The sequence below is a fragment of the Antechinus flavipes genome, chromosome 1 (assembly GCF_016432865.1).
Source record: "Antechinus flavipes isolate AdamAnt ecotype Samford, QLD, Australia chromosome 1, AdamAnt_v2, whole genome shotgun sequence".
Taxonomy (NCBI): domain Eukaryota; kingdom Metazoa; phylum Chordata; class Mammalia; order Dasyuromorphia; family Dasyuridae; genus Antechinus; species Antechinus flavipes.
In genome coordinates, this window is record NC_067398.1 from 381,304,984 (window position 1) to 381,328,683 (window position 23,700).

Sequence of the window (23,700 nt, forward strand, 5' to 3'; positions counted from 1 at the left end):
CAAGATAGAGATGCTAATTGAGACTATGGAAGCCAAAATTACCAAGTGAAATAGTATAGAAGGAAGAGAGGAACCAAGATAAGGCTTGGCATACAATAGGATCTTAAATACTTATTGACTGGATTTATTAATACTTATTATTTTGTTAATAAATGTCAAATATAATAAAATTTCCATAACTAAGTAGGGCAGAAAAAAGGGAAGGTATATGAAATTTCAAATGTCTATTTTGTGTACAGCTTTTCCTTTCAAACATATTTTATAAATTCCACAGGTGACTTTGAAAGGTCATTTCATTTCAAAAAATATACTTCATTCCTTTTTATGAAAAAAGTTTTGACCGGGACAGGAAAGGCTAGTGATTTTTTAAAAAAAATCAATTACAAATGTTCTCCCTTCTGGAAAGAGGGACAAGATTGCAAGAACTCTACTGTTAGTCAGATTTAGGTAAAATCTCCTGACCAGAAAATTATGAGAAAAAGGAATCTGGGGAATTTTTTTCTTCTCTCTTCATTTTGGATCACTGTCAAAGCTAAGTTGAAAATAACGAGTACCAGAAAAATTTCTTCTGAGAAGTATTTTTGATAATGAAAGGAAATACAATCTTTCTTTCTTACCTGGTTGAGTTCGGCATGCTCTGATTGGTCTATCTGGAGGTGGTTCAACTTCCACTTTCTTTCCTGGATCAAAGTCATCAGTCTCTCCCTCAGTGTCACAATGCTCCTTTTCTCGCTTCCTCTTCTTCTCCTCCTAAAAAGTAAAGGGAAGGACTAATTGTAATAGTGAGGTTTAAGAATAATTAACCTCAAATAGCTGAGCCGGGATTGGTAAAATTTGAGGGACATGATTTCATCAGTTGGGGGAGGAAAAAATATTCTGGTAAGAGAAATCCATTTCTTTAACTAGTCTCAATGTCTCTCTTTATTCTCAATACCAGCAATTATTGTAAGTGTGATGCTAAGTCAAGAAAGCCTCAAATTTTCAAAATATACTGGGAGCCCAAAACTCAGTAAATGTTTACTTTTTTGAGGTGTTGATAAACATGTAGGACTTTGAAGCTCTCTTTTTAGTGGCAGTTTCTAAATTAAATACTAGATCATCTCACTGAGCATTTAATATAGAAAAACAATAAATACAAAATATTTTTTGTTTCTACTGTATGAACTTGAAGTAGATCCCAAGTTATGTAACTCTTAATCCAGAAACTCAACAGTGTATATCACTCTTTCTGAGGAAACTTAATTTGGCATCACAAATGATAAAAGCAAGTACTTTTATCTAATATGAAGAACAGAATTTCCTCTGGAGAAAACTATATTATAGAGAGATAATTTAACGATACAGTGAAGAATGTGGAACTAGAGGAGCTGGATGAGATGACTAGCTCTGCCATTTATTGCTTATATGATCTTGGACACAATCTTCTTCTTCTTGCTGAGAATCAGTTTTCTCATCTATAAGGGGTTAAGTCAGATCAATTCTTGAGATCAATTCTAGTTCTAACTCTATGATGCCAAGACATCTTGCTGAAGTAGCTAGTTAAAAAAAAAAAGTTTCTATGAAAATATTTTTGGGGAAGAAAAAATTCTGATGAAAATGGAGGGAGAAATGACATTTCCAGATGTTGAAAAGACAGTGTTATCATTGCATATGCAGGCATTCCTTACCTTTCTTTTCCTTCTTTCCTCATCATCAAGGTGCTTTTCTTTTTCTTTCTCAGATTTCTTTTTCTTTTTCTTTTTCTTTTCTTTATGACGTTCTCGCTCATGATCTGATCTGTCGTCATAATAACTAGAATCGTGGCCTGATCCCGAGAGCTCAGTAACTTCACTTCCTCCAACTTTAAGGACTAGTTTCAATGGCTTCTCCAAGGGCTTGTCTACATAATCTAAAACAAAATAAATTCTCTTTACAGAAATAATTTAAAAATTCATAACAAAGATTTTATTTAGAGAAGTACTGTCTAGCTGACAAACTCTTTCCTACCTTTCTAGGATGGCAGCTATCTCCTCTCCCTTCCACATTCTGATAGCTCTCTACTCCACACTTCTCACAGGCTAGAGATGGGGTGAAGTGGAAGGGAGGGTGTGGTGGCTAGGCCCAGCTTGAAATGGCAAGGCTTGTTAGGGCACTAGCATTCATCAGTCTTATCTGCCTTCCTCCTCACAGCATGTGCTCCTTGCACCACCAAAGATGCCACCAATCTGGAATGACTGGCATAAAGGCAGATAACTAGGCAATGACCCAAAGAGGGGCTAAAAGTGCAGGACTAGACCAAACCGAGCACACTGACATGATGAAGCACAGAAGGAACAATGCTGGGCTCCAGAACCTATAGTATAAAAGCAAGTGATCATCTCTACTGGGGTCGGGAGAGTTTATGAAAGCAAGAAATGATGGTTAAACAAAATAAAGGGAAAATATAAGATAATGTAGGGGAAATCTGCTATCAACACATCTAGTTTAGGAGACAAAAAAGTTGAGGAGAGCCAAAGACTCAGTGATTAAATGATTTACATTACATGGAGGGAGATCACCAATGGGTTCCACAGAGTGATTATTTGATTTGATTTGTTTAACAATTTGCCAAAGAAAAAGAAGGCAAGCTTATCAAATCTGCAAATGATACAAAGCTGGAAGAATGCATAGAACTCCCTTGATTATAGAATCATGTTTCAAAGAGACTTTTGACAGGCTAGAATACTGAGCTAAAAATTAATCAATGAACATTAACCTGGTTAAATTAAGTATCAAAATAAGTATCCTATACCTGGATTCAAAAAATATTACAAAAAAGATAGAAATGAGGAAGGTTTGATTAACAAGAAAAGGCCTTTGGAGATTTATAGTTGAATGCAACTTTAAAAACTCAGGAGTAGAATAAAGCAGTCCACAGAGCTATTGCAAGTTAGGCCAAACTAATATACTAATAGTGACCCAAAGGGGTCACTAATAAGTTGGAGCATAGTAGAGTTATGAGTGGCAAGAAAAGTGAGAAGACTTAGAATAAAGAATTGATCTCAACTGAAGAAACATGGAACATAACATTTAAAGGTGAAAGAAACCTTAGACACCACTTGACAAATGAACTTAGACATTATTCTGTAGATAAAATGACTAAGATCAGAGAGCCTAAATGCCTTATTCAAGGTCACAGGGGCCAGAGTTAAGATTTTTGGTCTGGGGAATTCTATGGGACACAAAGATTGCAATGTGGAAGACATGAAACATATTTTAAGTTAGCTATCAAAGGCAGAATTAGATACGATGCAGCAAAGTTACAGGGAAAAGATTTTTGACAGAATATGATAAAAATTCAATTCAACAAACTTATTAAGTGCCTATTAGGTACAATATAGTGTTAGACAATGGTGACTCAGAGATAAACTAAATAGGGCCCCTCAAATAGCTTATATACTTTTGGGAAGAAAACAAACATGCCTATCAATACAAAATCTATGTAAAATAAGTAAAAAGTTGGGGAGAGTCAGAAGAACACAATTGATTAGAGAGACTCGGAAAAAGTCTTACAGGAGATAGCATTTGAAATGAACCCTGAGGAAAGTGGGGGTCCAAAAAGCAAAGATAAGCAAAGCATTCTAAGCAGAGGGGATATCTTTGCAAAAAAAAAAAAGAAAAAAGAAATAGAATGTCATATGGGGGAAGAACAAGTCAGTTTGTTTAGAACTCAGCTTCTTAAACTATGGATCACAACCCTGTATAAGGTAACAACATGGGGGGTCAAAAACCTATGATCATCGGTAAATGTTTGACTTGTATACCTATTTTATATACCTATATATATACCCAGAATGGCATAAAAATTTCTTGGATAAAAAGGAGTCATAAGTGAAAAAGTTTTAAGAAGTCCTAATTTAGAATATTAATTATTAAAAGAATCTAGGTGTGTTGAAGGGAAGGAGAAACAACCAGTTTTCATTAGCTGTACAGTCTTTAATAACCAAATTTAGCAGAGCCAGGATTACAGTAATATTTTTTTTCCTTCCTCTTGGTCTGTCAGCAGAGTTCAACCTGAGAAAATAACTACAATTTTGCTCTAAAGAAATCATCAATACGGAGATATTAACTATATGTGAATTCTTACGATATACAAATCAATAATGTTGTATATAATAAAATTAGTTGAGAGATAAGGTATACAATTCTTTTCTATAAATACGGTTATAATTACATAAAATAAAGAGGCTAGTTAAAATGACTTCTAAGATACATCTTACCTCTATGCCTCCGATGCCTATCATTTAAAATCATTGGGGTCTCCCTAGATGCTAAAGAACACAAATTTCTTCTCCATTTAAAGAAAACAAGAAATAAATAAAGATATTCATAAAGTCTGCAAAACCATGTCTTTCTACTTGGTTTAGCTCCAAGTCAGAGCAAATCCAGGAAAATAACTAAGAATGGAGAGAGAAAGCCTCAGAGCTCTCAAGGGCCGCTTGAACAGAAAGAAAGTAGATGCAAGAAATACTACTACAAGTCACTTAACCTCTACAAGTTTTTTGTTTATTTTAACAAAGGCATTGTATATTTCATTCTTTGATTATAAAGAAAAACCAAAAGGGGGTAGTAAGTCCAAGTAGGTGGAATATGATGTAAAAGGAAATAGGACATATTTTGTTATGATCTAGAACTCAGCTTCTTCAACTGTGACTGGCGACCCCATATGGGATCTCCTAAATGAACGTGGGAGTCACAAAATTATGATTTATTTTCAGTAAATGTTTGATTTGCATCCCCATTTTGTAGAACTATATACACCTGGAGTCATGCAAAAATTTCCTGGGCAAAAAGGGGTTGCCAGTGGGAAGAGTTTAAAAAGTCTTGGTCTAGAGGCATTTCACTGCCACAAAACAGAGCAGTGGCTAAAATACACAGTAAAACACGTTCCTCGATTCCTAAGAAATCAAGAAATTCTCCCTTCTCTGTGGTGACTCGAGATTCCTGATTGACTACCATGTGGAACAGTTTAATTGTCAAAGCCACAAGCAACAACTAAACCATAAGAGTGAGCTTTTGTAAAAGACCTTCTCAACAAATGGAAGGCAAGAGTAAAATACTAAATCAATGAATCCCTGGAGCCCAGTTCTCAGTCTTTCAAATGCAGCAGCAATAACCTTCAGAATTTAGGAGTAGCCCGAAAAATTATTCTCTGATCAAAAGCAAGTGTAGTCAGAAGCAATGAATGCTACCTAGCAGAATATGAGCAATACCAACCAGTACCACTTAGACTATGAACGATGCCACCTATTCCATCTAATAAGGTACAGGCAAATGCTACCTAACAGAGTTACTTAGAGATGACACTATTTTAAGAGAAAGATGCTTACAGAAATACTCTACAAGCACTGGCACAATGTATTAAAATTCAATTCAATACAACAAATATTTATTAAACTTCTAAGTGCTAGTCTACTGTGCTAAGCAAAACCGCAAAAGTTAGTCTCTGCCTTCAAGGAACTTAAGATTTAATGAATCAATCAATAATCAATAAACATTGAAGTGCTGAGAAAACTTACTACCAGAGTGACCTTGGACAAGTCACTTCCCCCTCACCGGGCCTCAGTGTCCTTATCTGTAAAGGTAGGAGCTGGCTTGGATGGAGGCCAAGGGTCCATTCCTGTTCTCAGTGGAAACGACCGCCAAAACACCCCGTACTTTCTTCCCCTGGCTTACTCGTTTTCCCCCTGCCTCTGGGGGCCGCCCCCCCGGGGCAAGCACCTCCTCCAAACAAGGTCACGTGCTCAGTGAGGGGTGGGGGAGTCCTCCAGCGGCGCCCGAGGCTAGGGGAGCCCGCTCGGGCCGCCCCTCCCCCGGGGGTTCTGGAATCCCGGGCCCCTATGTCGTCACAAAGCCGGCATTGTGGCGAGCGCGCCGAAAGAACGCCGGCCGCCCCATCCCAGGACAACCCCCCCCTTGACCCATCTCTCCCCCACTCTGCGCCCCTTCCCGCATCACGGCCCCAGCCCGCTCTCACCGTTGTACGACGATCGCCACTCGGTCTTGTGCTTCTTGTGCTTCTTTCCCATGGCGGGGAGGCCGCCGCGGGCGGGGGGCTCAGGCGCCCCCCGCGGCCCCCCGCAGCACCCGGGAGAGGCAAGGAGAAGGTGGCGGCGCCGATTCCCCCCCAGGCGGCCTTCCTCCCTGCCCGCCTGCCCCCCACCTCCTCCTCCGGCTCTTTGGCTCTTTTCTCCGCCCCTCGGGCTCCCTCCGCGCCGCGGGGATTGGGAGAGAGGCAGGGAGGGGGAAAGCCCAGGCTCCGCTGGGCGAGGACCGGAAGTGACCCCTCCTCCCGCGGGGTTGGGAGGCGGGCACGACGCTAGTAGTTCCGGGTCGCGGGATCAAGCTGTCGCTGGCGGCAGATTCGAGCTGCTTGGGGCGGACGGTGAGAGTGGGCTCACTTAGTTCTCGGGGCTCGAGGCTCGGGACTGGGGGAACGGCGCGAGGCGCGGCTGGGCGCGAGGCGGAGCTGGGCAGCGCGAGGTCCGATCAGGCCTGGCTGGGCAGTCTTGCGCCGGTGGGTTGAACAGAGCCCGCCCGCTTTTCTTTCCCCGGGTTCCTCCCCCAGAGGCGGCGGGATGGACGAGGCAGTCGGGGACCTGAAGCAGGCGCTTCCTTGCGTGTCGGAGTTACCCGTGATCAACGTGGAGGTGCATCTGCGCTGCAACAGGTCAGAGCCCCGCCCCATGAAGCCCCCCCATACCTGCTGCTTAGCCCGCTCCTCCTACCTCCAGCTGAGCATCTCAATTTCAGTACACTTTTTTAAAACTTTTTTCTGCATCATTTTATTTCCTAATTTGCTTTTAGGGTTAATTAATATATTTTAATATATTTTTTCAGAATACAATAATACAATACAAATGTCTTTTCTTACTACATCTCCTTTATTTCCTAACATCTTTTTTTTGCAGTGAACAACAAAACATCAATTAATGTTTTCTATTAACAATAATTTTTTTTCTTAATGTATTTTCTGCAAAGAGGAATAATATATCACCTAATATCTTTTTTCCCTACGTCATCTTTATTTCCTAATATGTTGTATTTTGCAGAGACCAATAATATACCAAATAGGATCTGACATTGTAGGCCAGTGAACATCTGTAGATACTACTCTCTTTGCAAAACAGAGGCTGCATTCTCATATATTTTCTTCAGAATCCATGTTTGGTCACTATATTGGCACATTATATTTATACAGTATTCAGTTTTCCTTTGTTAGATTGTAACCTCCCTGAGGTCAGTGACTGTTTTATTTCAATTTTAGCACAATGCCACAATGCTTGCACCTAATAGGTGCTTAATAAATGTTTATTAATTGACTATTAATGCTGTTTACATTTAGACTGTACTGGTTGTATTCCAGAGGCAATACTAGAAAGAGCACTGACTCTGGAATTAGAGGAAATTTCTGTTCAGAGGCCAACTTTAATAGTACATTGAAATCTTGGGCAAATCACTCAGTCTTCCTGGGCCTCAAATTTCCTCATGTGTAAAAGGCAGGTATTGAATTAGATCCTCTCTCAGATCCCCTTTTGCTTCAGATAAATCTTTTGTGTAATATTTTCTTGATTCTGCTTACTACCCTTTGTATCTTTTCAGTTCTTCCCATTCTTCCCTTGTTCTTATGGGGGTTGCAATATTCCACAATTTGTTTAGTCATTCCTCAACTCAAGGACCCCAACTTTGTTCCTCTGAAAATGCTACTATAGATATTTTGGTGGATATGATGCTTTTCTTCATACTTTTGACTACCTTGGAGTAAATGCCTAAGAGTGGAATCTCTGTACATTTTAGTCACTTTGCAAATGGGGTACATTGTAATATTTTTTTTTTCCTTAGGCTTTTTTCTCCTTTGTGAAATGATACTCCAAAGGAAGTCTAAGTCTAAAGGAAGCATTTTAGTAGTATGTCACCTTTGATGTATAGCAACTTCTATACTCAGTAAGCATGAGGATAGGGGATAGATGACTGGACTTCAAGTCAAAAGACCTGTTTTTTTTTTTTTTTTTTTTTTTTTTTTTTTTTTTGCTTTCTGCCTCACCAGCTCTATTTCTTGCTCTGGGCATCATAATCAATGATAGTATTATTTCCAGAGAGTATTGTCATTTGATTACTGAAAACTCCTGAGATAATTCCAGACCAGAAATCCTTTCCCTAGCCACCTCATATGTGTTGTCTTCCCTGGTTAAGATTTTGGTGTTGGGGAGAGAGAAAAGGGAAACAGATAGTTATCTCTTCGGTATTATGGGGACAGGGACATCCTTCATTTGTATCCATAGAATTCAGTATATAATCGGTACTTTCACAGTGAATACTTAAATTCTTTTTCATTCATTTCAGATAGAGAGATGTGGATTAAATGGTTAAAAAATGATTGGTTAAATAACCTGACTCAGTTAATTTTTCATTGTAATTTTAACCAAGAAGTCTGTGTTGGAGTGCCCTAGGAATCTGGATTTGGATTTATCAGCCTAGAGAGCACACACCTCAAATTTCCAAATAATTCAAATCTAGGAGGCATAACTAGTAGACTGGAAGACAGAATTAGGATCTGAAAGAATTCTTGACAAACTAGAGTAGAGAGCTTGTTAACTGAACCAGAACCAGTTTGTAATCTAGCCTGGAGCTATACAAATCAGTCTAGAGATGGGACAGTCATAAATCAAACAAGTTTAATTTCAAAAGTGAGAAAAATACAAGCAGAAGAAGTCCTGAGAAGAAAGGCATATGACTTTTGGCAGGGGTAGGGTTTTTAAGCATGAAAACCACAGAAGGCGGGGCCACAACCCAGTCATTCTTAGGTCTTGAGAATATAGTTTTCATGATAGGCCCATCGTGCAGACATTTTTGGGACAATACAGATATTTTTGGGTCCCATGGGAACAGTCTCCAAGTTATTAAATGAGCCTTGTGATTGTCTCAATCCTCAAGGGTCATTCAGCTGGATACAGAACCAAAGTTAGTGTGGCAGAAACAGGAGTGCAGCACCTGTTCAGTTTACTTAGCAGTTAAAATTGTTAGAATATCAGAAAATGTGATTGATCACTTTCTGCTGCAGTGCGTTAGTTGTAGCTCCAGCTTTCAAGTCAGGATCCCCTGGAAACTGGGCTAAATAGTTAAAATCATAAATCTCGATTTTGGGACTTTGCTGATGTTGAGATCATCCAGAGACAGTGTGCAAAGGATTGTTTTTATGCAAGGTTAAAAGCATGGCTTGCTGGGCCTAAGATATCAATCTTCACATATATTCCTCATGAATTTCATTTTATTAGATTAAGCCCGATGATTGATCATGAAGATTGATATGAAGTCAAGAGATAAACTTCACAAATATAAGATTAAAACATGGTTAGAATAGTTAGTTTGAAAAATATCTGGAAATTTTAATGAATTGCAAGCTCTGTGTGAGTTAATAGTGTAGTGTGGTAGCCAAAAAGATAATATGACACTGACTTACATTAAAAGGAAGATGTGTTCTAAGAATAAATAGCTGTCCTATTTGCCCTGCTTAAACAACATGTGGAGTATTATGTTCATTCTGATCATCACAGTTTAACATACAATCAGTTAGGTAGAGAGTATCCAAAGGAGGAAAGCCTTTGAAAGGCCTTAATTGTTACATATCATGAATATTAATTGAAGGAACTGGGAATATTTAACCTGAGCAGAAGACTCAAGTATTTGTAGGATTATCATATTAAAAAAGGGATTAAGTTTGTTCTCTTGAGCCCCAGAGGACAGGAACAGAAGTACTGGAGATAAATTTATGAGCTATATATGCTTAACTATAGAGTGCTTGGGAGAAGTGGTGGGGGTGGGGTGAGGGGAGGAGAAAGGGAAAAAAGAATAAAGTAAAAAATACATAGCAGAGAACAAAAAATAACCTACAAGGAAACAAAGATGTTTACTCATGAATATAATTTCTTCTGTTGGATATGCTTTCTTGAAATGGAAATTTATTGTTATATTTTGAATCCTTTAATCCCTGCTGGGCACATGATTTTTTTTTTTTTTCCTTTTCTATCTTAATTTTTCTATTCTTATTTTGTGTTTGGTTCAATTTTTAAAAAGTAATAAAATAAAAGGTAGACTTATGCTTGATATTAGGAAAAAAAAACTTACTAATGATTAGTACTGTTAGAGGATGAGGTTGGGAAAATTGGACTTGAGTAGTGTGACGAATTCAGTTCAGTGAGCAGCTAAGTAAATACAAAGTATATACAAAACAATTTTTTTGGTTTATTTAGTTGTTTCAGTTCTGTCCAACTCTCTCTTGGCAAAGACTGGAATGGTTTGCCATTTCCTTCTCTAGTTCATTTTACAGATGAGAGGAGCTGAGGCAAACAAGGTTAGATTAAGTGACTCACAAAGTCAGTAGTGGGGTTAGTCATCCTGTAGGTTTAAAATCTTAACAGTATTACAAATACCTGTCACTGGGGATATTTATATAGTATGTGTGTGCTTATATATGTGTGTGTATATGTGTGTGTGTATATGTATGTATACATATATATGTGTGTGTGTGTGTGTGTATATATATATATATAATTATTATTATTACCTCACTGAAGAAACAGTGGGGGAATTGGTATAAAACGAGTGAAAAGATTGACAAAAATGACAACTTATTTGAAGTAAGAGAGTTAGAAATCAGATCCATTTGTAATTATCAAGGTCTTCATCATTTGGATCTGTCTCTGTTGCCCATGAATAAGAGCTGAGCATTGATATTGCAGGTATTGCATCCATTGGTCCAAGAAGTATGGGATGGTAATGAGGACAGCATTGAACTACTGACCATGTGGGCATGCATTGTACTACAATCTTTTCTCACCCTCAACTCTTACCTGAATCAGAACTCATATAGAATGATGGAATTTTGAAGCTCTGTGAAACCTTAGAGATGTCTAATCAGACTTCTGCATTTTAATGGCTGTGATGCTAAAGTGAAGCGTCATGTGACTATTTAGTGGTAAGATCAGGATTAGAACCCAGATGTCCTGGCTTGCAATTCAGTGCTCTTTTATATCATGCTGCTTTGTTTACGAAATGTTAAACTAGCCAGTCTAGATTCTAGTATCATTTTATACTCTTGAATTTCTTACCTTTTTTGAATCATGGTTGCTCATATCTTACCAAACTGCAACCCTGGGTTACTCTTTTACCCACCTTCTCTGCTTCTACTTACTCCTGCTAGAGAAAGCGACACAATGGTATCCTGGGAAAGAACTGTGGAGACAGACTTTATGTTTTGTTTTGTTCTTTTTCTCTCCGAACATGACTCATGGAAATATATTAAGAATGAATGTACATATATATCGGATATCAGATTGCTTGCTGCCTTGGGAGGAGGGAGGTAAGGAAGGAAGTGAGAAGAAAAAATTTGGAACTCAGAATCTTACAAAAAAAGAATGCTGAAAGCTATTTTTACACGTTATTAGGAAAATAATTACTTCTAAAATTAATTTTTTAAAAAAGAAAGTGACACAGTGAGACTACCACACATTTGTTAACTTTTCTTGACATTGAGGTGTTAATAGAGTGCTGGCCTTGAAACCCTAGTTTCAAATCCTGCTTTCAAAACATATTGGCTGGGTGACTCTGGGCAATTCAGTTAACTTTTTAGTACTCTAGGTAACTGTAACTTTAAATAGAAGAGAAGATGATGGCCTGCATTGGAATAGAGAGTGTCCTCATTTGAGAATTCCTGGTACCAGCAAAATCATAGTCCCTGTCTCTGTCCCTATCTCAATCTTAACTCTGCTATATGACTATTCTTTTATACTTCCTTTTGTGACCAAATTTTCCATAGCTTCATTGGACAAAAACCTCATATCCTTCTCAGGTTTTCTATACTAGTCTGTCACTATTCCTTCTTGCAGAAGGCCCTGGCTTTAGGGCAGTGTGTTCCTAATTGAGATAAACTGCATCATCTCTCATTTTCTTTTGCTTGCCATAGACAATCCCTTTATTGTATCTTGATCCTATTCTCTCCTCTCTCTCCTAAAAGCTTGTTGCTCTTGATCATGTCCTTTCTCCCCCCTGTTTTTATACATTAAATTTTTTCCCAGATACATATGAACATATTCAGGTCTCTTTCATTTTTAAAAAACTTTTACTTGAACTTTCTCTCATGTTAGTATTCTTTCACTTTCCTCTTCTAGCCAAAATCCTAGAAAGATTTCAATATCTATCTCTATTTCTTTACCTAACTTCAAAACCCTTGCTGGAAATCTTCCAAACTTTTTACTTAACTAAAAAATGTTCTATCAAAGGTTACCAGTGGCCTTTTCTCAGTTTTATTTCTCTAGTTTTATCACTGTTGATCACACCTTCCTCTTGGATATTCTTATCTTCCTGGCTTCTGTGACAATATTCTTTCTTCTTTTGCTTGTTTGACCATTCATTTTCAGTCATTTTCACTGATTCATCATTTTTCTCTTGCCCATTAAGGATGAGTGTCCCCTCTCTGTCCTTGTCTTTCTTTTCTCTCAATATTTTTTGTGTGATATTCTAAGTATTAATGGGTTCTATAAACATCTCTATGCCTTTTGACTCCCCTATCAAGCCAAAATCTCTTTTCTAAATTCCCACTCAATCTTACCAAATGTCTGCTGGATGGAATGCATTGTCTCTATATCTTCACTTTCTAGAATCCCTAGATCTTTGCCTTCCTTCAAGTTCCTTCTGATAATGTCCTTCCTTAAATTATCTAGTATTTACATATCTGTATGTATTGTACCTCATAATGAAATTTATGTTCCTTAATAGCAAAAGAAGTTTTGGTTTTTTGTATGCTGAGCACTTTACATAGTGCCTTTGCAGAGTAGGAGCTTCATCAGTATTTGTGAAGTGAATTTCTCAATTAGGGCAAGTGGGGATCATGAAGGGTAGGCCTTAAATTTGTGTTATGTCAGGAGTAGTTGGAAGGAAATAGATATGCTTAGCTCAGGGAAGAGAAAACTTTAGGGGGCTGGGGAGGGGATGAGATATCTATCTTTGAGTAGTTGAAGGGATGTAATTAATTAGAAAGTTTTAACTTGTTGTGTTTGATCCCAAAGGATAAGACTAATAGCAATAGAAGGCAGTTGCAGAAACATGTTTGAACTTTGTGTCAGGAAAAATTCACTAATGCTTTAGATTCTTCTAAATTGAAATTACTTATCATCCCTTTTATTGTAAGTCTTCAAACAAAAACTATATGATCATTTTTTGGGTAGATTATAAGGGAAATTTCTTTTTTAGATATATATGCTGGACTAAATAACTTATAAGGTTCTTTCTGTCTCTGAAATTCTGTGCATTGTGTCTCCTTTCTGTGTTTCATGTAAACTATTCCCAGAACAAAGCAGAGGCTTTATTAATTGAAATATTTACAAATCTTGCTGAGAATAAATAGCATTATGTTCCTTATTTAGGCTGATTGAATTCAATAGTTGACTTTGGAAATAGGACGAATATCATTCATTGCCATTAATGGATATTTATTGAGCATTCATACTATGCCAAATGTTTCTAAAACTTGTTTAAGGTGATTCTTAATCCCTGGGAATTTAAAACAATTTTTCTAAGAATACATTCTATGAATCAATTTATTTTATTTTATTAATCTTATGAAAAGTTAAACATAAATTTTGTTTTCTTATTGAGCTATTATTTCAGTAAGTTGTCAGCATTGCATTTTAATGGATGCATTCCTACCATTTGCTTATAGAAAGATATAAATTTCAACTCAACAACATTTTTATTTTTGTGTTTAATAGCACTGCAAAAAAAGAAGAAATAAAGCTGAGTGTTGTAAAGCTACTAAATAGACATAACATCGTGTTTGGAGATTACACGTGGACTGAATTCGATGATGCTTTTCTGTCCAGAAATGTGCAGTCTGTATCTATTGTTGATACAGAGTTAAAAGTGAAAGAACGACAGGTACCTAAATAATTCATAATGTTTAACCCTTTGGCTACTTAAGATCTAGCTATTAGTACAGTAAATCCTAATTCTTGTTTAAAAGATGTTTTTGAATTTGTCTTGTTTATGACTAGTTCACTCAGTTGATTTATTTAGCATTATACAGGGCTCTACTGAAAAAAGAAAATGAACCACATACTTTATAATTTCATTAACATTTTCACACATGAAGTATATTGCACATTATATGAATGTTAAAAAGAATAAATTTTGATTGTTTTTACTTGGTGTGGTATTGAAGTCTTACTTCCCTGTAAGCCTATTCAACATTAATGTTAATATGGTGTTGTCTACAATACAGCCAACTTTGAACTTTAATCATCAGCTGAATATAAATAGTATAATCACATGATATTTTATCCTTTATACTTCTATTTTCATATCTTCTTATTTTGGTACAGTAATATAAGTGAAATATCTGAATATTTGTAGACTTATTGTTAATGTGGTTTTCTTTTTTTTCATAGCCAATTGACTTGAGCAAGTGTACTCTTGCCCTTCATGTCTTCCAACTGAATGAAGAAGGACCCAGCAGTGAAAATTTGGAAGAAGAATCAGAAAATATAATTGCAGCAAATCATTGGGTGCTGCCTGCAGGTATAATATGGTATATGAATAGCTGAGGTAGACTTTGGCCCTCTCCACCTTCTTTATGTCACATGAATTATACTCTTCCTTTGCTATGTAGGGAAAAAAAAAAAAAAAACTTCTAGAAATAAATGCATAATTATGGGAATGCTTACCAGGTACTTTTATTTTTCTTACAGTGATGATTGTCATATACCTGGCTTATGCAAATTTTCCTGAATACCTTTCTGCAGTCTTGTTGGAATCTTGGCAGGGAAACTACTATATGTAATTTCATTCATTTTAGCAAACATTTATTGATTCCATTCATCCTTCTAGCATGAAGTCCTCTGATGTTCCTTAACCATCCTAATCATTTAAAATATGATGGACTTTTTAAAAAATTAATGCATACATAATTTTCATGAGCATCTATATGAAATGAGGTATACTTGTATCTAAAAAGAAGACACAATTTATATTTTAAGAGTGTTTTATTAAACATGTTGATGTCACACCTAACAAAAAGTAGAACTTTGTGTACAGAGATATATATTTTAAAATATAGTGTCCTGTACAAATTGGAAAGAGAAAAATCCCAACCAAGGAATCATATATTTGTATAGGACTTCAAAGATCACCAAGGAAATTACCCATCTAGAGGGAAAATTTTGAATTTGGATTTGGGAAACATAAGTTTGATTCCTTTCCTTCAACATACTATAATTCTGGGTCATTCTCTTGACCTCTTTGAGATAACATGTGATATATGTCATAAGTTTATTATCCCCATTTTTGTAAACTAGTAAACTGAGACAAAACAGAGATTTGAATCCAACAGTGGAACCAGTATCCATAGATGTCCAAACTAAGTATGTGTAACAAGTGGAGAATCTAACAGAAAGAGGAAAATGTGACCTTTAAGGTATCATTGAGACTTAACAAGACTCATGATTGGTTCTGGCACCTCATACCTTTTTCAGAAGAAATAAATTAGATAAAAGGCTGGGAGAGAATTAGAGTAGCATTATCAGGAAAATAATATATGAGGAAATCCAGAAACCAAAGGAGAGTATGCTTGGTAGGAAGTGTTTGAATAATAATGAATTGGGGCAGAAAAAGAAGCAAATTTACCTTTGCTGTATGAACAGATCACCCTGAGCAGCAAGGAATTAGATATGGTGTTTAGAATGAGCTAATAATAATAATAATAGCTAATGGGCTATTAGCCTGATGCAGGGCATGATGTAGAAGCGATAGGAGATTTTGTTATCTTTCCATGCTTTTGAGCTGTCTCTTTTTGGCAAATGCAGAGTGACTAAGAATTTCTTGACTTGTATTATGATAATTTTTTCCTTAAAAAGATAGGGAAATCCACAAAAGGAAGTTGTAATCTGGAAGGGAGGAAATGTTTGCTAAGGTAGGAATAATTAGAATGTTATGGGATAGTGACAGTTCCATTTTGGAGTTTATGATACAGAAAAGGAAAGCTGAACAGAGTCTGGAGTACATCCCAGATTCTGAAGGAGCAGATTTCAAACACTTCTGAGGAAAGATAGGAAGGATTCCAATAGCCTAATATCCTATGGAAGAAGTTAGTCCACAAGAGATGGGAAACCCAAGAATGAGATTCTGAAGACATAAAGAAAAACAATTCTGATTAAAAAAAAAAAAAAAAAAAAAAAAAAAGGTGAAGGGACAGCTAGGTAGCACAATGGATAGAGCACCAGCCCTGAAGTCAGGAGACACTTAACACTTCCTAGTTCTATGACCCAGGGCAAGTCACTTAACCCCAACTGCCAGACTATAAATTTTAGGAAAGGATAGTTAGGTAATGTAGAATGAATACATGAGCCTACATGGATTTGATCAAGAGTACTGAAGGTCAGAATGACATGGAACTGGGAAGGAAAGCTAACTTCACAAAGCTTTAAAAAAAAAAAAATTTGAAACTATTTTGGGAAAAGAGAAGGATCACAAAAATCTGAGGCAGAGAGGACAGTGATTGGTAGGATTGGGATTGGGGTTCTTATTCTTGGCTCCAGAGATCAGAACTAGGAGCCGTGGGTTGAAAGAACAGAGACCAAAAAAAATCACTAAAACTTAGTGGAATAGGTAACATTTGGAGGTAATGAGTTTTCCTTTTCTGGAGGTTTTCAAACAGAGGCTGAAGAGATTGGACTTTTCCAGCTCTCAGGCTATTTCATTCTTTGATTCTTTGCATTATGGTTCTCATTCTAATATTGAATCAAGTTTTTTGACCTAGTTTTGAGTATAAATTATGCCATATTTGCTGTATGACCTTGGACAACTCATTGTATCTATGCTTTAGTTTCCTTATCAGTAAAAATACATGGTCAGACTGCATATTATGTTTAAAGTCCCTTTCAACTTTACAAATCTTATGATTATAGGAATAGTCTCTAGAATTACATTTTGGAATTGTTATCTTACAGTTGAATTTCATGGCCTTTGGGAGAGCCTTGTGTATGATGTTGAAGTTAAGTCACATGTAAGTGAAAAATATTCTTTTATATGAAAGTATCTCTATTTTATAATAATTCTTCCTTTGGGCCCCAAATCTAGTTAAGTTCTTCTTTAGACTTTTTAGGCAACCTGGAGCTATTTTATCCTTGACTTGCATATCCAGGATTCACATGGAACAGAATTGACTTTCATGTTTGGAAAAGGGCAGAAGTGAGGGTAGGATGTGAACCCAGAAAGGATATTTTCCTTATAATTCAATATCAGTAATGTTGGTAGATATGCCAAAGTAAGTAAACAATGAGCAAATTAGTAGGGTTTATAGCTTCCCTTAATACTTACATCAGAAAATCCGTGCTTAGAGATTTCTTTGATAAATTTGTAGGATTTGTTGAGTTAAACAGAGCATATATTTACATTTCCCAACTTAATTGCTCTACTTGATAAATAATTTGGTAAAATAGTTTTTCTAGTATGGTGGTAGTGTTTTGTTTTGTTTTCTAATAAAACATTATTTTGTACTTTAAAAATAGTTTTTACCTACCTACATTTAAAGTTATATTTTGTAAAATAAAATGACATGAATCTTGCCTTGTGGAATGAGATGCATTTTGGTGCCTAAGCACAGTGTCTAAAGGATTTAACAAATATTTGTAGAATTTTAGAGGCCTCACTTGATCCTCTTTGTTTCCAATATTTTTCATTTTTATTTGTAAGGTAGTACTTATGCCATATTCTTATCATAACTCCTATATTTATGTGTGCCTTTTTTTTTCTCTCCTAAACCAGTTGCTTGACTATGTGACGACAACCTTATTGTTTTCTGACAAAAACGTTGATAGCAACCTAATAGCCTGGAACAGAGTTGTTTTGCTACATGGTAAAGAGTATTTTGTTTTATATTTTATGAGAAGTAAAATACGAGGGTAATGCTTATTGTGCCTCTGTACTTATGTGAGGGAGTAAAATTTTTTTCAATACAGAAAGAAACAAAATTCTTTTTTCCTAAATCTATTTTACCTTTCTCAATCATACATTTCTTTACTCGCCCAGTGAAGATGTCTTGTGGGAGGGCATCTCTCAGAATATCTGTCAGAGCTTTGGAAATGTGGGGCTAAAGTTTAAAAGAAAAGTTAAAACTTGAGAGTTGTTACTACAAAGTTGATGGAGATAGTAGAGATATGTGAGCCAGAGGAGGCAAGAAGGAGAGTCAAGGCCAGTGCCCATACTTAGGACAGAAGTAGGAAAAAGAGATAGATATGAAGCAGACAAAGAAATGAGGATTGTGCTGTGCCACAGTCACTGAGAGATAAGATTTTAAGAGAATGGTGGTCAGAACGGGATGAATACAGAGAGGACTGGTGAGACTTACATGAACTGATGCTGAGTGAAATGAGCAGAACCAGGAGATCATTATATACCTCAACAACGATACTGTTTGAGGATGTATTCTGATGGAAGTTAATCTCTTCGATAAAGAGAGCTAATTCAGTTTCAATTGATCAAAGATGGACAGAAGCAGCTACACCCAAAGAAAGAATACGGGAAAATGAATATAAACTACTTGCATTTTTGTTTTTCTTCCCGGGTTACTTATACCTTCTGAATTAAATTCTCCCTGTGCAACAAGAAAACTGTTCGGTTCTGCACACATATATTATATCTAGGATATACTGTAACCTATTCAACTTGTAAAGGACCGCTTGCCATCTGGGGGACGGGGTGGACGGAGGGAGGGGAAAAATCAGAAGTGAATGCAAGGGATAATGCTGTAAAAAATTACCCTGGCATGGGTTCTATCAATAAAAACTTATTAAAAAAAAAAAAGAGAGAGAGAATGGTAGTCAGAAGAAATAGGAGCCTCAGTGCTCAAGGAAGATGAGTATAATTATGTGATATTTATAAATATTCTGAAGTACTACAGGTATTATCTCCATTTTACAGATGAAGAAACTGAGACTTAGGGAGGCTATAACTTAATTGTGCTCATCTAATGATAATGCTTTTCAGTACATCATACTGCTTATCTATAATGTTTCTTGGTGGGAATTTATCTAATGACAAGGAGTCAAACACTCTTTTCAGAAGTTCTAAGGTGAAAAAAAGAGGGGTTGGTAGCTTTCGGAGTGAAAGTGTCACCATAAGCACTTTTAAAAATAATGTATTGAAACATTTCAGTTCACATTATAGTTTATAAATATATGCTTACATAAATGTGTACACATGTGCACACGTACACACATTCCAAACTTTTACCAAAAAAAAAAAAAAGTTATAAGCAAAATATCTTGCATAGCAATTATATAAAATAGTATATACAATATTACATAATGGCAGTCCATGTTGTCTCAGAGAGGAGGAAAGAATGTTTCATCATCAGTACTTTGGGAATGATTGATCACTACTTTCAAACTGAATTTTTGTAACTTTTGTTGTTTTAACTTACAATATTATAATTTTTTTATAGTGTTCTTTTTTGGTTTTACTTTCTTTACTTTATACAGATCTTCCCATAGTTCTTCAATTTTCTCATGCATCATTTTTTGTAATACAATGTTTAGTCTATTATATTCATATATACACCACAATTTGTTCTGCCATTCCCTAGATAATGGACACACATTGTTTATAGTTGTTTTTTTTGTTTTTTTTTTGCTACTACAAAAAGTATAGCTATGAATATTTTGGTAATTATATGATCTTTCTATTTTTGATTTATATGGAATATATACCTGGTGTTGGAATTGCTGGGACAGAGAATATTAACTCTTAAGTTACTTATCTTGTATAATTCCCAAAAGTCTAGAACAATTCGACCAATTCACAGCTCCAACATGATGTATTAATGTGCCTGACTTCCCATGATCCCACTAACATTTATTTAGAATAAGTAATATTTATTTTACATTCTAATGGCTGTTTGTATCAGGGTTAACCCTAGCTGAGGTCTTGAAGGGGTACGGCAGTGATGGACAAACTCTTTTAGGGTCCCATTGAAATGGAAAAGCTTCTTAAATGGGACAAACAGGGCAGTACATCTGTCCTGTAAACCAACCTGGCTAAGTTTAGTAAGGAACATCACTAGAAGGCTGGCTAGCAAGTGATAAATTTTTATGCTCATACCAACTCATAAAACCATATACTAAGGAATGAAAGTGTTGTCTTCTGCATTAGTGGAGTTATACTTATATTGTTGAAATCAGCTAAATGCTTTCTCTAAAGCTCCAGGTTGCAAATCTTATATTCTACCAATTGCTTTAACACAGTATATAGTTCTGATAAGTTGTCTTTGAATTTATTTTTTACAACATTGTATTATAGTCTTAATATGTCAATGATTATCAGTTATATCAATATCAAATTTACTTTCATTAATTTGTTTTTTATAGGTCCTCCAGGAACTGGGAAAACATCTTTATGTAAAGCATTAGCACAGAAATTGACAATTAGACTTTCATGCAGGTAACTTGGAAGGAAGAAGAGAGTAGTAGAAATGTGATTATCTGGCTTATCTAATTTAATTAAAGATTATATATATGGTTAACATAATTGCTTTTTAAGTTATAACAACCTGGATTAGCAAAATTTATTTTTTTGAAATTATATCAATTTAAAGTGTTTTCAATCGAATTAGAAAATTTCTTTAACTATGTTTATAGATTCAGAATATTAGAGTGTAAAGGGATTATAGAAATTATTTAATTTAACTTCCTCATCAACAAATGAAAAAACTGAGGCCCATCAATATTATGTAACTTGCCCAATCTCATGTAGTGAGTTAGAGCAGAAGGAGGGCTCTGAGCATTGGCCACAGTCCTTTCTATACTGCCATGCTACTTTCGTAGTTATTTGGAACTTGGAATAAATCATCCATGGAAACGAGGTTGGAAGTGTAAAGTTCCTAGATAAAAGTATATACCACTAAGATTTATCATAACTACAATGAGGAAATCTGAACTTGATGATCTATAGGGTCTTTTCCATCTTTAAAATTTGATTATAATTCTCTGTGGGTACAAAAAAAGCCCTCAGACTTCAAATAAGCAAGAATGGTAACTTACATAAAAGCCAGTAAGATAGAAATAATATTCCATGAAAGGTGACTTCTCTTAATAAAAATGAAATGTTCTAGGTTTTGGATCCATAAGAATATTTTTCTAGATTAGAAATGGAATGAGGGATTTAAAAAAAAAAAAATTAAACTAAACAACCTGTGTTCTCTTGTTTCCATTTATGGCCAAAATAAGTTTTATATTTTTGTTTTGTTTACCCTTGTATTTTGTTTGAAAGAGTTGCAGTTTTTTCAGAGAAGAATATTACAAGTAAATTGTATTCTTGGTCTTCATATTGATGATGTAATCTTGCATCATTAGGCAAATGACTAATTGTTCCTACCTTGATTTAAAAGTCCTATGTGCTTGAAAGTTTTTTTGGAAAGGAATGAGTGGTGTGTGTATTTACCTGTTTCAGGTGACTTTTGAAATGAATAAAATTCTACCAAGAAGTTTATAGGCAAGCGTTTTTTTCTCACTTTGCCTTAATCTAATTTCATAGAATTTTTTTTGATACTGATTGAATTAAAAATTATAAAATTATACAAGGGGTGAATTGGATAAATATTTACTCCATATTTACAACTATGCATAACAGTGCAATAAATTTTCCAGAAGATATTTCTAGAAAGAGATTTGTTTTCCAATTTTGTCCTAGTGACTTTACAAAATAATAGAAAAATTTATAAAATACCTTCAAAGAAGGAACAAATAGATTTAATATATCATAATCTGATTTTTTCATTTGATATTTTGACACTTTATCAGAGACAGCATTTTAATCTTTTTTTCCCCCTTGGCCTCAGTGAGATTATATAATTTGCAAGAAAAAGTTAATTCAAAAACAACAATTTATTCAGTACTTGCTATGTGTTAGCATTAGAGCAGGGGTTGGCAAACTAATGACCTGTATCTATTTTTGTATAGCCATGCTGAAAATAATTTTTGCATTAAAAAAAAAAGTTTTATTTTATTTAAAAATATAAGAACCATTCTGAACTGACAGGGCAATACAAGGACATAGCACCAGAGACATAAAGATAGAAATTAAAGCGCCTACCCTCAGGGAGCTGACATTCTGATAGAAAACAGCACATATCCAAATAAATAAATACAAAATTCATAAAAATAATTACATGTATCCAGAGCACTAAAGAGGCAGAAATTAAAGACAGGTCTTCCTCATTCAAAGTCTGTCCACTGTAACTTGCTTTCTCAATTCGGGGTTTTTTAGTATTAATGCTACTATAATGGAGAGAAGTTTTATAAATATAATGAAGAAGGAAAAAGGAGATCTTTCCTCAATATGAGTTCATAGTAAACAGTGAACTCTTAGGAATGTAATAATTTATTTTCCTTTTAAAAATGCTTTGAAATTAAAGTTAAACAACAATTTTGGATACTGAGTTGGGTAAAGTTGAATAAATAATCAATCCTAGGAGTCTCCTGAGGTAGGTGTAGCTCTGAGGGTCAAGAGGCAGAGCAGTAGAGGAAGAGGCTTCAACACTTGCTCCTTCGCAACGGTCATTCAGCCACACAGCAAAGTGCCTGCTTTCTTGTATTAATTTCTTGTTGGTTAAATTTTAAAAATAAAAGTATTTTAAATTTATTTTATATATATGTGTGTGTGTTAAACTTAAAGGACTCAAAGGTTAGATGTTTCTTGTTTAGTTTTTACATTTAGATAGCACCTAGTGAGACAGATTGTATAGTATAAAGAATACTTGATTGAGTGTCAAGATGCTCAGGTTCTGACCTTGAATTTGATATTTAGATTTCTGTGTGGTCTTACTTCACTTCATTTTTCTGACCTTCAATTTCCTCATATGCAAAATGGGAGTTATATATCTTTAGATTCTTAAAACTTTAAAATTCATTTATCATTTTTGCTATTTAGTTTATATATTTGGGAAATTGACACTTTGTTCTTAAAAGTTGATTACCACCAAAGAAGTAGTTTAGGACTGATTATATTATGACAATTTGATTGATTCTTTCTCTGATTTTAGGTATCAGTATGGCCAATTAATTGAGATAAATAGTCATAGCCTTTTCTCTAAGTGGTTTTCAGAGGTAAGCATTAAATTCTAAGCTTGATGATTTAATCTGGAAGAAAAATAATTGTGCATACGTATTAAGTTATTTTTTTAAAAACCTGGGACAGTGCCCTGGAAGAATGTATTGCTTTTGTATGGTAGTCTTTTAGAGAAGTGGATTTAGTATCAGGTTTTCTCAGACTTGAAATATGAATCCTTGTGCAATTTCTCCATATTTGTTTTTACAGTTAAGCTGTTAATTTGGACATGCTTTATACAATAAAAACTCAAATAAAATTTAGGAGAATAAATATAGAATAGTTATTAGGTAACATTACAGTCTTATTTGGATTTATGCTATGATTATAGTATCCCTTAGTTTTTTCCTCTCCAAATATAGATAGATAACATGTTATGGGGGAAAAGCTCTGAACTGAGAATTAGGAAAAGAGAGCATCAGAAATCTAGCTCTTAAAGTTTTTGGGGTGTGACTTTGAGCAAGTTATTTAAACTTTGTAGAACTCTGTTTTCTCTTGAAAAATGAAGGTATCTTACTTGATTTCTCCTGA

The 23,700-nt window shown here is 35.3% G+C and overlaps 2 protein-coding genes across 10 annotated transcripts in view; one reads left to right on the forward strand and one right to left on the reverse strand.

The window, feature by feature from the left end:
- BRD9 (bromodomain containing 9) overlaps positions 1 to 6,161 on the reverse strand; it is a 49,645-nt gene extending 43,484 nt beyond the window's left edge. For 4 of the 9 annotated variants that reach the window (XM_051969792.1, XM_051969793.1, XM_051969790.1 and 1 more), the window contains exons 1-3: positions 5,996 to 6,161; positions 1,668 to 1,888; positions 618 to 750 (exon numbers count right to left, since the gene is read on the reverse strand). In XM_051969792.1, coding sequence (XP_051825752.1) covers positions 618 to 750; positions 1,668 to 1,888; positions 5,996 to 6,047 — 406 coding nt within the window. In that variant the 5' untranslated portion in view covers positions 6,048 to 6,161. The remainder of the gene's footprint in view (positions 1 to 617; positions 751 to 1,667; positions 1,889 to 5,995) is intronic. The other 5 variants (XM_051969798.1, XM_051969797.1, XM_051969796.1 and 2 more) reach the window with 2 other exon arrangements.
- Positions 6,162 to 6,376: 215 nt separating this feature from the next.
- Positions 6,377 to 23,700, forward strand: part of TRIP13 (thyroid hormone receptor interactor 13) — a 33,201-nt gene continuing 15,877 nt past the window's right edge. The window contains exons 1-7 of the mRNA XM_051969799.1: positions 6,377 to 6,688; positions 13,785 to 13,950; positions 14,460 to 14,589; positions 17,016 to 17,071; positions 17,833 to 17,923; positions 20,433 to 20,505; positions 23,105 to 23,168. Of these exons, the coding sequence (XP_051825759.1) occupies positions 6,597 to 6,688; positions 13,785 to 13,950; positions 14,460 to 14,589; positions 17,016 to 17,071; positions 17,833 to 17,923; positions 20,433 to 20,505; positions 23,105 to 23,168 (672 nt within the window). The 5' untranslated portion in view covers positions 6,377 to 6,596. The remainder of the gene's footprint in view (positions 6,689 to 13,784; positions 13,951 to 14,459; positions 14,590 to 17,015; positions 17,072 to 17,832; positions 17,924 to 20,432; positions 20,506 to 23,104; positions 23,169 to 23,700) is intronic.